General features: G+C 32.6%; 2 protein-coding genes across 2 annotated transcripts; both read left to right on the top strand.

Annotated features, from left to right (window-relative positions):
• The first annotated feature begins 6157 nt into the window (after positions 1 to 6157).
• On the top strand, positions 6158 to 8614 carry LOC144566994 (polyubiquitin-like). Its single transcript, XM_078317021.1, has 2 exons — positions 6158 to 6308; positions 6891 to 8614. Exon 2 carries the CDS (start codon positions 6891 to 6893, stop codon positions 8493 to 8495), a length of 1605 nt encoding a protein of 534 aa, XP_078173147.1. The 5' UTR covers positions 6158 to 6308; the 3' UTR covers positions 8496 to 8614.
• A 2464-nt stretch (positions 8615 to 11078) lies between these two features.
• On the top strand, positions 11079 to 12732 carry LOC144566996 (large ribosomal subunit protein eL34-like). The gene is made up of 4 exons (XM_078317023.1): positions 11079 to 11290; positions 11673 to 11752; positions 11992 to 12101; positions 12448 to 12732. Exons 1-4 carry the CDS (start codon positions 11212 to 11214, stop codon positions 12536 to 12538), a joined length of 360 nt encoding a protein of 119 aa, XP_078173149.1. The 5' UTR covers positions 11079 to 11211; the 3' UTR covers positions 12539 to 12732.
• Positions 12733 to 15195: the final 2463 nt, after the last annotated feature.

Genomic DNA, 15195 nt, shown 5'->3' with positions numbered 1-15195 from the left:
GCTGAGTTCGAGTTGGCCCCAACTCGTTCATTTATAACTCGAGTTACATAAAGTTACATAGTATTGGTCACAATAAATTTCAAAATAATCAAAATCCGAATCTCTAGACTGTTATTTGTGCTTTCAGATTCGTGCAAAATATGTTTGAACTTATGTTGTAAATTGTAATACTGTCTATCACTGGTTAAACGAGTTGTGAGCCAACTCGAGTTGATAACGAGCTGAGTTGGAGTTGGTTCTACAACTCGTTATTATCATCTCAACTTGAGTTGGCTCGCTCGTTTATTAAATGAGCCAAGTTCGAGTTGGGAGTAACTCGCTCAAACTCAGCTCATTTACAGCCCTACACGAATAGCAGTCTCTGGTGTGAGTGAAGTATATGCGTCTATAATTTGTACTTACAAAGAGTATGAATATTTTAATTTATTATGACAAACGTTTAAATCAATAAGTAATGTGCTAATTTGTACTTGTAAACATCAATAGAAGCTTAAAAATTATATGTATTAAATATTGACAAATGCATGCAATATTTTATGGGACATATATTAATAAGGAGTGTTGAAATATTAAATATTCCGAGTTCATTGCAGATACATGTAATATCATTTGGTTTTTAGTATTATTTTTTTGTTAAATTTGTTTTTTAGCACTACGGTCTACGGAGCCTATACAAAGAAGATAATCCAAGGATAAATCATAAAACTAGTGACCGGTAAAGCAACGATAAAACTAGAAAAAGAAAACAAGAGGATATGACCGATATTAGACCCTGTACCAGATCAATATCTTTATTTTCTTCAAAAAAAAGAAACATATATATCTTTATTTTCTAAATTTAAATAATTAATCTAGATTGTTCAACATGATCACCGTATCAAAATATATTTATAGATCAAATTTTACATTTTAGAATTTTTGTTGCTTTTTTTTATAGGTAGAAAATCACTTGACCTAAAGATTCTATATCATTCTAAAGTAATCATTTTTTTTTACCTATTTAAAAATAGTAAAAAAAATTCTCAAAAATATAAAATTATATTGAACTGTCGTATTCAAATAAGAGTTAGGCTGGGGTGCTATGGATAGCATAGTGGCCTCTATGCTACGGCTCAATATTTGAGTTTTCAAAATTCAAACGGTCGATCCGAACCGTTCATCTTATTCTCCATATTAATATCTGCTTGGAGACCAAATTTTACATTTTTCTGAATTTTTTTACTATTTACTAAGTATTTTACAAAATTGTTGATCCAACGGTGGCTGCACAAAACAGTAAAACCGTTGGATTAGCGATTTTCAAAGTGGCTTAATAAATAGTAAAAAAATTCAGAAAATTATAAAATTTGGTCTCCGAGCAGATATTAATATGGAGAATAAGATGAACGGTTCGGATCGACCGTTTGGATTTTGGAAACTCGAATATTGAGCCGTAGCATAGAGACCACTATGCTATCCATAGCACCCCAGCTTAACTCTTCAAATAATATAAACTCATATGTCTCATATATAGTACCACAGCTTCCCTCGAAAAAATAATATATTGTTTTGCTAACAAAATGGAATCCGCATACTCTGCATTAACTACTCTGCATTAACGTATCATTTGAGTTAATTTTTAGACCATATAATCAGCATTTAGATCAATCCGGTTATTGCCTATAACGCACAGAACCCTTTAATATTAATGTTATTTAAATCAGACGGTTCATATCTTAATTCAAAATTTGAGTTAATGCTATGGATACGAATTCAACAAAAGGCCCACCCATAAAGCCGAAATTTTTATTAATAGGAAATTAATTAAATAAATATCGATAATGAAGAATGAATCTGAGTTTTTTCGAGATATAGAAAAAACGTGATAGATTAACACGTCCGCTGGACGTTATAGACTATCACGGCCAGAATTAACCGTAACTCTCCGCTAATTAACTAAAAAAACAAAAACAAAAAAATTTATTGGACGTGATTGTTAATGACGTCTAGCCAAATCCATTTGAATTTTCATGTAGCTCCATTTGAATTTTGGCTGGACGTGATTAACAATCACGTCAATTATTATTTTTAGTTAATTAATAAGTGCGGTAATTAGTTTATCGCTAATCAGACCGTGATGATCTATAATGTTCAGCGGACGTGATAATCTATCACGTTTTCCCTATATTTCGAAAAAACACAAGATTCGTTCTCCATTATCGATATTTATTTAATTAATTTTCTATTAATAAAAATTTCGGCCCATAAAACGAATTTTAATAAAAACAACTAAATTGCATGCATTTGTACTCGGTGATTGTCATTCTGTCAAGTCCGATTGATGGTTCCGGCATTCAATAAGCCTCGCTGGACCAAGTTTATTGACGTGTTAGATTGTGTCGGATCCAAGTAAAAAATAAATTATCTTATATTTATCTATTTTAAAATATTAACAGTGTAAAATTAATATTATGTACTGTAGGATTATAAACGAATATGCTAAAAAACAGCTGTCAATTTTTAATAGTTTTCATACATATGTGCGGGATATTTAATTTGTATCGAAAAACGAAGATGCTAAAAAAACAGCTGTCATTTGTACTAAGCACGCAAAATATCACATGAGAATTATCTTCACTGTCAAGGAAGCTATATTATGGCTTCAGAATGGCTGATTAGTTGTTAATTGTTAGCTGTGTTGTTTCTGTTTTTTTTTTTTCCTTACTGATAGCTTCTATCAGCTTTTAAAAAAAAAAAGAGAATTATCTTCACATGAAACAATATTCAACTTAAATTGAAGGGCATTGTAAATTTTACAATACACTCTTTTATTGATTTTTTATTTAGAAATAAATAATATAATATGTCGAAAAAGAGAATGGTAGGGATGAGTTTTTGAAAAAAAAAAATTGTAGAGAGGCTGCACTTAAAAATAATTTCGGTGTAGGTCACTTTTTCCAACCGCCATAAGGCACACCATTAGATTTGAGGTGAAAAAATAATTCACTGCAATTTTTCTTATATACAGACTCATTACACCGATTTTTTTTTAAATTATGAATTAGAAGTCAAATCATTTATCACACTTTTAAATTCGTATGTATATTATAGAAGATTTTTCTATTTTGTGAGTTTCGAACCATAACTTCTCACATAGAAGTCATGTATCTTTGCTATTAGAGCAAAGACATGTTCTTTCTTTGTACCGATTTTCTTTTTTCAATTCTCTCTCTTTACCGAAAATTCATCGAACCATTCATTTCCCATCATATTATATTATTTTATTTCTAGATTAAAACAAAATTTAATCATTAATTTGTTACGCACTCTAACAATTAAGCAAACAATGATAAAATAGTTCACATAGCGTAGTCTAAAAAGTTGTATTTAAATTTTAAACGATCTTAAGTCCTAGCCACAGCTGATCGTTTACTGATGCAATCCGTGTTCAACTTTCTGAGATCAATCATCTGTTTTTAAATAATTTGTTGCGATTTAATTGAGAATTGAGAAGGCTCGAGGCATGCTTAGAAGATCCGATTCTAGCACCACGTGGTCCACCGCAAATTATACACATGGTAGTTGATTTCTGCAGTGATAGAGCCATACTTTTCAAGACCAATACATATAAGCGATCAATTATATTATTTTTTATATAAAAAAAAAAACTAATTTTCGGTGTCATGATATTTAACTCTATATTATATAAAAAAAATCATATATAAATATAAAAAATAAAAATAAAATGAATCAATCTCAAATTCTTTTTTGAATTTTTTTTTCTTCCAAAAGCCAATTGATCTCTGTTTCTTCTACTTAAATTCGCTTCCGCGAAACATTCCCTGATAAAATTGTTTGAATGCAATTTTCTCTCAGTGCAGTATATGAGGGGTTTATTTGCTCATATATATTAGATGGAGACGCTCCTGAATGTTGTGATCTAAAATTTTAAAGAGAAGGAATCACTCTACAATAATATTTTAAAATAATTTAGATAAACCAATGTTAGATTTTAAGTTTTAGTTTTATGTTGGAAGATTTGATTGCACAAATGATAATGTATCACTTAGAAATTTCACAAATGTACAAATTCCCAAGTCTTTGATGATATTTTAAAATGATTTATCAATTTTGAATTTTTGATGATTTGAGGATCTGAAACGTGGCCCAAATTATTAGGCTATATTGATTGCTGCTTAAATTTAAAAGATAATTTTCTTACTTCATGCTGAGATAGCTTAAGTAATTTTTATTTAGTCGGAGCTTCTTATCTGAGAGAGAAATAAAAAAATTGAATGTTTTCCCACATCTCAAGTAAGTGTGAAGTAAATTAATCATTCTAAAAAGAAAAATTAACTTATTTTGTCCTAACTTCATTTTATTTTAGACCTTGTTAAACAACTTAAGTTTAGAATAAGCCCCTTACCTCACCTCACAGTTAAACATGACCTTAAAGATTGTTATTTAATGTTGGTATAAATAGTCAATAGACCATGAAATTCGTAATAAATTTATTGTAGCGAATTTATTTGCACATAAGTTGATATGCCTTTTAAAATTAGCACATAGTTATCAATATCCAATTAATTGATATTATTACAAGATTTCTGAGTATTAGTAATTTGCTAATTTTTGATCTGATATGTAGCCCCGAGTGATTAAAATTATGAATTGCATGCAATTAGCAATAAATGCATTGTGGTAGGTTTGTTCGTAGAAACCTGATGTGTCTTCTCGATTCAGCAGATATGGACCTGTGCATTAATATCTTTGAATGATAAGTCACTATCATTTTAAAAAAAAAAATATGATCTAAAATGTATCCTAAATTGATTAAAAATATAAATGAGTAACAAAAAACGTGTTGTAAATATATTCACGCATAAATTTTGGCGAATAATATTATGTTTTTTTAGATGGTGAATGTTGGATTATTTATATCAATTTTAGTGATTTTAGATCTAAAATTTGATTTTTAGGCCTAAAATTTTTATTTACGCCATATTAGAAAAAACAAAAAATCATGATTTATGGAGATTTTCAAAAACACTCAGGTCGCAAATGGTTTGACGGCTCCATTTTTTAAGGGCCATAGATTGATTTGTAGGTCCCCAAAAATTCAAAAATGCACTGTGCCATTAAATATATTTAGTTTTTGAGAAGCCTCTACACCAATCGGCACCACCCCAATAATGGGGGCGGCAAATCATTATGCGGCCTGGGTGTTTTTGGAAATCTCCATAATTTGGAATGTTTTTTTTTAATATGGTATAAATAAAAATTTCGGTTGTTAGGCTATTTATATATCAAATAACAAACCTATAAATTTACTTTTCAATTTTTTCATTTTTTTTAAAATTCCATTGTCAAGTGATCCCTCCTCTTTAAAATAAGTCGATGTTCAAGTACTTGATGATATTTTAAGATTATCTGTTAGTTTTATTATTTTTAGAATCTGTTAAGCAAAAAATTACAATGGATTTAACAATTTAACAAAATCACCATAATTTATGTGCACGTTGAAAATGAATTGAAGAAAACAAAATAATTTATATCAAAAATCAATGTTTTGTTATGTGGAAAATAATCAAATTTTAGTGATCAGAATCAGATTTAATGATATTACCCCATTTGTGTATTCGAAATTTCGAAAAAGATCACAACATAGGTTGGCTCGACTCGCACGCGATCTTGGTAAATCATATCTCATGATATATACCACCTCGGATAATTTCTTATACGTAGAGAAATTACTTCTGAATATCATTGGCAAATAAAATAACATCTTGAATCAATGAATTATTTCCTTGATAATAAATTATTAACATCACAATTCACAACTTAGGCCTCTCTCATTGTAGAATTTACAGGCTCTTGGGCCGGTCATTCAATCTGAACTGTTTGATTCTGGACCATTGTATGTAAATTTGGGCTTAAGCCTCAACAGCACTTGACCAGGTGGCGGGTCAGCTGACGATATTAGGTGGCTCTAGATATTTCTAAATAAACAAACATTATATTTGCATTTTGTATATAATTTGATTTTTCAATATAGAAAAATCTGACTTGGTCTTGGTATATTTCTTGTCGGCTCGGATGGGTTTCTTTGAACCTTCTCCGCACGGCTTGGTTACCTCCCAAGAAAGAGATAATTCTCGATTTTTCTATTAATATCCACCGCATAGTCCCCACCCCCCAGCTATCTATAAATTGGAGCCCCCCTCCTTTGGCCCTTTCAAACAAATTAACAAGTTCTCTTCTAAAAAGCTTCTCTGAGTTTTTCTAATCTCGCTCTACGTTCTTCAGATCTTTATTCCCCAGTCTTCAAGGTATTGATCTATTTCTTGGAATTTCCTTATTGTTTTGAATAAAATCTTGATTTAGGGTACTGGTCGTCGTCTTTAATCCGACCTAGGGTTTCTTGATTGGTTTTCGTAGTAAAAGATCGGTCTGATTTAGGGTTAATTATTCTTCTCTTGCGATATCTGACTTGACTCAGGGACCTGAAGTGGTAGTCTTTTGATTTGATTATCTTAGGCTTTCTTGTCCAAGAATTGGGCGACATAATTTCCCAATATTTTGGTACTTCAGGCATGGTTTGAGAATCTAGCCATCTTGTTTTCTCTTTTGGAACCTTTTGATTATCCATGTTAATGCAATTGAACTGAATTGTTTGAATAATTTGCACAAAAAAAATAGGAATAGATTCCTTGTAGGGTTACTTGTGCTAAAAGGAAAACTTTATGTAGGTAGCAATTTATTGTTCCCCAAACTTGGTATATTTGCAAATGTAGAGCCAGCAATTCAATCTAAGCTGAGCACTGTCCTGATCCTTGTTACTATGATCAATAAAATGGGAAGAACACTTGTTAATCCAGGTTTGACTTATACAATCTCTTTGTGTAATGCAGATGCAGATCTTTGTCAAGACACTCACTGGAAAGACCATAACTCTCGAAGTCGAGAGCTCTGACACAATCGACAATGTCAAGGCCAAGATCCAAGACAAGGAGGGTATTCCTCCTGACCAGCAGCGCCTTATCTTTGCTGGCAAGCAGCTCGAAGATGGCCGCACTCTTGCCGACTACAACATCCAGAAGGAGTCGACCCTTCACTTGGTTCTGCGCCTAAGAGGAGGCATGCAGATCTTTGTTAAGACCTTGACCGGTAAAACCATTACCCTTGAGGTTGAGAGCTCCGACACCATCGACAATGTCAAGGCCAAAATTCAAGACAAGGAGGGGATCCCACCAGACCAGCAGAGGCTGATTTTTGCTGGTAAGCAGCTAGAGGATGGCCGCACTCTAGCTGATTACAACATCCAAAAGGAGTCGACCCTGCATCTAGTGCTCCGTTTGAGGGGAGGGATGCAAATTTTTGTGAAGACCTTGACTGGTAAAACTATTACCCTCGAGGTCGAGAGCTCTGACACCATTGACAACGTCAAGGCCAAAATCCAAGACAAGGAGGGCATCCCACCGGACCAGCAGAGGCTGATCTTTGCTGGTAAGCAGCTAGAGGATGGTCGCACTCTAGCTGATTACAATATCCAAAAGGAGTCAACCTTGCATTTGGTGCTTCGCTTGAGGGGAGGCATGCAAATCTTTGTCAAGACCTTGACTGGTAAAACCATTACTCTCGAGGTCGAGAGCTCTGACACTATCGACAATGTCAAGGCTAAAATCCAAGACAAGGAGGGTATCCCACCAGACCAGCAGAGGCTGATCTTCGCTGGCAAGCAGCTAGAAGAGGGTCGCACGTTGGCCGATTACAACATACAGAAAGAGTCGACCCTCCACTTGGTTCTTCGTCTGAGGGGTGGGATGCAAATTTTTGTCAAGACCTTGACTGGCAAGACTATTACCCTTGAGGTTGAGAGCTCCGACACCATTGACAACGTCAAAGCCAAGATTCAAGACAAGGAGGGTATCCCACCTGACCAGCAGCGTCTTATCTTTGCCGGGAAGCAATTAGAGGATGGTCGCACTCTGGCAGATTACAACATCCAGAAAGAGTCGACTCTCCACTTGGTTCTTCGCCTCCGTGGTGGAATGCAGATCTTTGTAAAAACTCTCACTGGTAAAACCATAACCCTTGAGGTGGAAAGCTCGGACACCATCGACAATGTCAAGGCAAAAATCCAGGACAAGGAGGGAATTCCTCCAGACCAGCAACGGCTTATCTTCGCTGGTAAGCAGCTTGAAGATGGCCGAACTCTGGCAGATTACAACATTCAGAAGGAATCAACCCTCCACCTTGTTCTGCGTCTCAGGGGAGGTATGCAGATTTTTGTGAAGACTCTGACTGGCAAGACCATTACCCTCGAGGTTGAGAGCTCCGACACGATTGATAACGTGAAGGCGAAGATTCAAGACAAGGAGGGGATCCCACCGGACCAGCAGAGGCTCATTTTTGCTGGCAAGCAGCTGGAGGAAGGTCGGACTCTTGCTGACTATAATATTCAGAAGGAATCTACTCTTCACCTTGTTCTTCGTCTTCGTGGTGGTGATGCATAAACTCTAGTAGTGATGTAGTATTTTATTGCTTTGTGGTTATGGTTTCTGGTTTTATTTCTTATGTTGAAATGTGCGACTATGATTTATGTTGAATAAGAACACAATTGAAGTTTGTGGAATTCTCTTGTGTGTGTTGAGGTGTTCTGTGCCTGGTTTTATTATCTATTCGTCGTATGTGTATATGACTACTTACGCAGATGTTCTTTGAATTTCATTGTGTTGCTCTATAAATTTCATCTGTTTAGGTGTTCTGTGCTTGCTCTTAAAATTTCATTAGGGGTGCTGTATAAACCATTGAAGGTTCTCTGTAGTTGTGCATCGTAGAACGCTAGGCAATGCATGGTTTTACGGCAAGTTGTGCAGATTGAGTTTTTAATTGTGGTAGGATACTTGGTCCGGATTCTCCAGGTAATTTAATTTTGGTCGGGATTCTTTAGGTCATCTAATTTTGGAGTTGTCTAAAATTGAATCCAACAGAGAGAATGGATTCGATTGGATTTACACGAGTAGTTTTAAGATTTTTAACGGATAGTTTGGATTCAAACTAAAATTTTGAGTTATGTTAAAGGATCTAAATTGGTTGGATACACTAGCTCTTTGCGAGGTGCTGTTTACCTTTCTGCGACCTTTCGCTGGGCCAGCATCAACTGCAAGCTGAATCACGGCCGTATATTTTTAGCTAGTTTGTCATGCAGTGGATTGACGTGAATTTGAGGTATCGAGTTCAAAGGCTCGTCCTTCTGGTAAAACAAACTATTTTTTTCCAAAATCAATTTTTGATCTAATGGTTAAAAATAATTCTTTTTGTGATAAAACAAACTATTTTTTCCAAAATCAGTTTGTGATCTAATGGTTAAAAATAATTCTTTTTGTGAAAGATGTATGTTTGAAATTCAAGTGAGATATTGGTTACAAATATTTAAAGATAGATAGTTTATACTTTAAATAGAAACAAATCGCTTCTTTTGTTAACTCACACTCTCAATCTTTTCTTAATTCAAACTGTCTTCTTTTCTCAAAATAAACAAATCGCTTCTTTTGTTAAGGGTGATAATATTAAAACAACTCAATTTTATATTAACACAACATTATCAAAATATTTTACTATATAGACAATTTTACCCTTCATTAAGTGTTTCCTTTAAAAACTAATTCTCTCATATATATTAGCTCATAATTGTTTTTCCTTAAAAGTTATGTGTTATAAAGTATGATATTTTGTGTAAAATATATTTTTCTGTCATATATTATTTTAAAATCTCTTACATAAAAGTTACTATAAAATATATTTATAAACGTTATATTATCATATAATAAGTATTCATTATTTATTTTAATCATATCTTTAAGCTTTTTTAAGGAAATTATAATAGTGAATTAATTTTATTATATTATTAAAATCTATCAACGTTATATATATATATATATCGATTTATTTTGTAAAACTTCACAATTATCTATTTTTTACGCAATAACACTAATAAAACGACATGATTACTTACATAAAAAAAAACATATTGAATGCAAATTATCATGAATAATTTCACATTCAACTTATGATTAAAATAATAAATTAAAAGTAAAGCAAAACACTACAAAATAACAAATTTATTTGGTCGCAAGTTGTGAGTTGTTAGCATACATGACCTTTAGCACCATATAAACCACGAACAACAAGAAGCATATCATCAGAATATTCAAACTTCAAATTAAGAAGTTGATTGCCTTCATTTGCATAATTCAAAACTTGATTTTCAAGGTTTTCTTCTGGCGGGTTAGGCAATTGATCCGTTTATTGAATTAACAAAAATAAATTAATTACAAAACATCAATAAAAAAATTTCTAACAATTTTATTAAAACAGACTAATAGATTATAAGTATCAAAATTAAGAAAAAATATATAAAAAGTTAAAATATATTTGAGTTGGAATATATCACATATTAAAGCGAGTGTATCTTAATATTAAAAAAAATATTTACAAAAAAAAGTTAATACATATTCCGGCTTGACTGCTTAAAATCTTAATTGAATTGAATGTTTTCTTGTGTAAATTATACAACTATATTTTCATGAAAAAAAAAGATCACCGAAATTATGTAGCTTTTGATTTAACAAGAATTCAAAGTATAAAAAAAAGGAAAACAAAATCTATCAATTATGGAAACCAAATAATTTAATGATCACTATATTAATTACATTATGAAAAAAATATGATAGTTAGAAAGGGATTTAATGGGGGTCAAAATTGTCCATACATTAAATTTTTATAAAGATGTTGTGTTAATATAAATGTATGTGGTGTCGATCTGCCTACCCCTCTTGAGGTTGTTGAGCATTATTTGACGAATCCCAACCGTTCGTTGTAATCAAGTCCATTCTTGCAACCATCTTGTGACGGGTGAACACACTTCCCCGGGGGTTAAGAAATGGATTGCGTAATCGGGTGAATTGTCTGAAACGTCAGATTTAGATCGGACGTGTCAAAATGTCAAGTAGTAGTAGAAGGTCATCCGGTTTATTTCAAAATGGCGGATTTAGATTCCTTTAATTCATACTTCCCGATGGGTTAATCAGGACCATCCGATGTAGGTCATTGGAAAAAGGCACGCCTCATAAATATAAACACTTGTTTTCCTTATTTTCCTCTCCCAGCCGCCGCCTCTTTACTTCTCTTCCCCTTCTAAGCAGAGAGAAGCAAATAAGAAGAGAAAGGATGGTGCAGCGGTTGACTTACAGGAAGCGTCACAGCTACGCTACAAAATCCAACCAGACTCGCGTCGTTAAAACCCCTGGTATTCATACTTTTTGGCGAATTTATCTTCCATCTTAATGATCAGTGGTGTAATGTAGGCTCAAATTATTTTTGATGTTGCTTACCTTACGATAGTTCTTCGGTTGATATGTTCAATTTTGTATTAATTGTTAAGATCATGATGTTTTTTTTTAATCTTAAAATGTTACATTTCTTTAGCTGAATTTCTTAAGTGATGAAATGGGAGCTGTACAAAGTTACAATTATGTTATAATTATACAATAATTTTGATGTTTTGGGCAAAACTAACTGAGATCAGAAGGTCATATTGGCATCTGATTGCTTTGCCGAGATTTTGTTTATTTTGTTAATATTCTCAAACTTGTGGTGCTTACTGATTATAAAATGGATCAAAATGCTAGGTGGGAAGCTTGTATACCAATACACGAAGAAAAGAGCTAGTGGTCCGAAATGCCCTGTTACTGGCAAGAGAATTCAAGGCGTATGTTATTATTTGTTATGTTAATTTCATTTATAGATCTCTAGATTCAATTGCACATGATTTAGATGATAGGGCTAAAACATTGTGTCAGGGTTCAACCCTGTTTAATTCATATTCAATCCTCAGTATAGTTTTAGGAAGCCAATACCCATATGAGTGTCAGTTGTGCATCCATTTTTGTATAATTTTATTTGTGTATGATGATTCATTAATTAAAATTGTAATTGTAATTTGAACAGATTCCTCACCTAAGACCGACTGAGTACAAAAGGTCTAGATTGCCCAGAAACAGAAGGACAGTTAATCGTGCTTATGGTGGTGTCTTATCTGGTGGTGCTGTCAGGGAAAGGTATACAAATACTACAATTGAGCTGGTACCAGTCTGGTGCCTGCATAAACAAATATACCAGACATGCATCTTACTCACTTTCAGGCTTAACTGGTTTTCGGGGCAGAACTAGAAAATTCAGATTAGAGAGACTGAAATGTAAAATGCATTGTGTGGTGATTGGGATTTAAAACCCAGACCACAGTGCAATTATAACCACTAAACTACAAATCACCTTATAAAAACTTTTAAATCAATTAAGTTTCAATATTTTTTTTATTAAAATTAAATTTCAATATATATATGGTTTGTACCTACTGATATACAATATATGTTTTGTAGCTAATGCTCCATTTATTTTCTGTAGGATTATTAGGGCATTTTTAGTCGAGGAGCAGAAGATTGTGAAGAAGGTGCTCAAGATCCAGAAGGCCAAGGAAAAGGTGTCAAAGAGTTAAACTCGTCGAATCAGAAAATGAAGAAACACTTTGAATTTTGTTTAGTTTGAACAATTTGGTTATGGATGTTATGTTTTTGGTTAGATAAATCTTTTGTTTGCAAGGTGGTTATGAAGATAGATTGGATTCTGATACAATATTTTGTTACTCTTGATTTGATCAGGCATCTTATTAATTATTTTTTTTTACATTTATATTGCACTTCTGTAAGTTGTGAAGCTTTGTTATGTGATTCAAGCCAATTCTGTGAATCAGAAGCTATAATAATATAACGATAGAAACCTACCTTGCTGCAAACCAAATTAAATTTTAGGTTATTGAATGATATCTAGCTTAATACGAGTATGATAAGTGTCTAGGTATAATCTTAGTAAATTGAGATAAGTTTGAACTGTGGGATTCATTGATTGTAAAAAAATATAAGAAACAGAAGAATGCGATAGGTTGTTTATAGGTTGGTACAAAAAAAAAACAGAAGAATTTATTTTTTACTTAAATGTCGTTATGATATGTAATTAATGGGATTAAATGTCGTTTAATAATATTTAGTGGTAAAAAAAGATAATTTTGGGGATCACTGTTTTTTCATTACAATTTGATTGTGAGTTGATATTTAATTAAATGTCGTTATGTAATATTAAGTTGTAATTTATAAGTAATTAAACTTGCAGGGAAATTTACATCAAATATCATCATTTTGTGTATATGATAAAATAGATGTTGGATTTTAAAATAACATGTTACTTTTGTCAAAATTACTACGTTAATCCGTTGTCAATGAATCTTCATGCTTAAATTTAAGGAATGGACTAACTATCCCTCAATTAATTTCCTCTATTTATTTCCTAGTCAATAACTACCTGTGGGGACCACTCATTAACTAAATATTATTAATTATTTGGAAGACCACCTAATATTTTATAGATTTTACAACTGACGCACACAAATATGAATATCTATATGCACAAGTGTTAATATATAATATATCAAGTATTTAAAAAAAAATAGGCACATCACATTGCTCATCTTTTACACGTTTTTAGAGGTGAATTTTTTTTCTCCGTTCAATCTCTCCAATATTTCTAACGATCCGTGAGAAAATTTGCAAATCTAAAACCATGAACCTTTTTTAAGCAATTTTCTCTTTCAAATGAGATCTATGATGACGTACTTTCGGGTTGTCCGTCATGCAAGTATTCATACATCGTCGTGAATACCTTGTCGTGTAAGCATTAATATTTCGTCAAGCAAGTATTCATCATCATCGTGCAACTATTAATACCTCGTAATGCAAGTGTAAATAAGTCATGTCTGAAGTGTTTGTACATAACATATTTTATCAATTTTTTTCCATATGGCACTGGATGATGTCTGAAAAAAAAAAAAATTAAGTATTGCAAGTATTTATATATCGTCATGCAAGTGTAAATAGTTCATATGTCAAGTATTAAACTCTAACTGAATCTATGAAATTTTTATTTTTATATGACACTGGATAATGTATGAAAATATTAATTTCAAGTTTTGTAAGTATTCATATCTCAACATGCAAATGTGAATGGTTTATGTACCAAACTTTTTATCTAAAAGATTTTATTAATAGTTTTTTTTTTCTTATGACATCAGATGAGGTTTAAAAGTATTAATATCAAGTATTACAAGTATTAATACATCGTCATGTAAGTGTAAATAATTCATGTATCAAGTATATGTATCTAACATATAATATTAATTTTTTTTCCACACAACACTAGATAATATCTAAAAGTATTAATATAAAGTACTGCAAGTATCTATACATCGTCATGTAAGTGTGAATAGTCCATGTATCAAGTGCTTGTATCTAACAAATTATATCAAATTTTTTTTTCATATGGCACTGGATGATGTCTGAAAGTATTAATATCAGGTATTGCAAGTATTTATATGGCAATGGGATACCCAAGGGATGTACACTATGAAGTCTTTATATCAATTTCTTAATTTTAGAGGGGTCAAACAAAAACATTCTTTGTTGTGGTGGAAATTACCAGTACCTCCTAAAATTAGGGCCTTCCTTATGCATCGTAATAAAATACTTACCAAAGATGGACTACGGGTCAGAGGATGGTCTGGGGATGAATCATGTCAGTTTTGCAAACAACCTGAAACTGTAGACCATTTGTTTTTTCATTGCTTCTTTGCCAAGCATACTTGGTTTCATATGGGTATGTGCCAAGAGTTGTTCTCTCACTGGCATTCTTACATGATGTCATGGCACATGCTTGCACTCGGCCTAAAACACAAAAAACTGCATTTCTTATTGTGATATGTGCAGTTATATGGAGTATTTGGAGACATAGAAATGACTTGTGTTTTAATCCATCTGTTACCTATTTTGGCAGGACTGTTATTGTAACTATCATTTCTTTGGTTGTTTATTGGACAGGGAAGCTGGATGACAATGTGAAGTTGGAGGCTAACCAATGGTTGCCTCAAGATTTGGATGCTGTGCCTCTCCGTGTTACTGCCCCAAATGATGATCAGCTGGTGCAATGGATTTCAGATGACTCATCTTAAGTGCAATGACACTGCACACTTTTTGTGCTGATTAGCAAAAACTACCTTTTCTATGACTTAATATGTTTGTTGCCTGTTTGCTTTGATGTAATTTTTGG

The sequence above is a fragment of the Carex rostrata genome, chromosome 16 (genome assembly GCF_964058835.1).
Source record: "Carex rostrata chromosome 16, lpCarRost1.2, whole genome shotgun sequence".
In the NCBI taxonomy this organism is placed as follows: domain Eukaryota; kingdom Viridiplantae; phylum Streptophyta; class Magnoliopsida; order Poales; family Cyperaceae; genus Carex; species Carex rostrata.
Note: the sequence above shows the minus strand (reverse complement) of the source record. Positions and strands in the feature narration are given on the sequence as shown.

Excerpts from the sequence above, each read along its gene's own strand:
- LOC144566994 (XM_078317021.1), top strand. The coding sequence starts at position 6,891 with ATGCAGATCTTTGTCAAGACACTCACTGGAAAGACCATAACTCTCGAA.
- LOC144566996 (XM_078317023.1), top strand. The coding sequence starts at position 11,212 with ATGGTGCAGCGGTTGACTTACAGGAAGCGTCACAGCTACGCTACAAAA. Across the intron at positions 11,291-11,672 it reads TCGCGTCGTTAAAACCCCTG|GTGGGAAGCTTGTATACCAA; the intron begins GTATTCATACTT and ends TCAAAATGCTAG. Across the intron at positions 12,102-12,447 it reads GGTGGTGCTGTCAGGGAAAG|GATTATTAGGGCATTTTTAG; the intron begins GTATACAAATAC and ends TATTTTCTGTAG.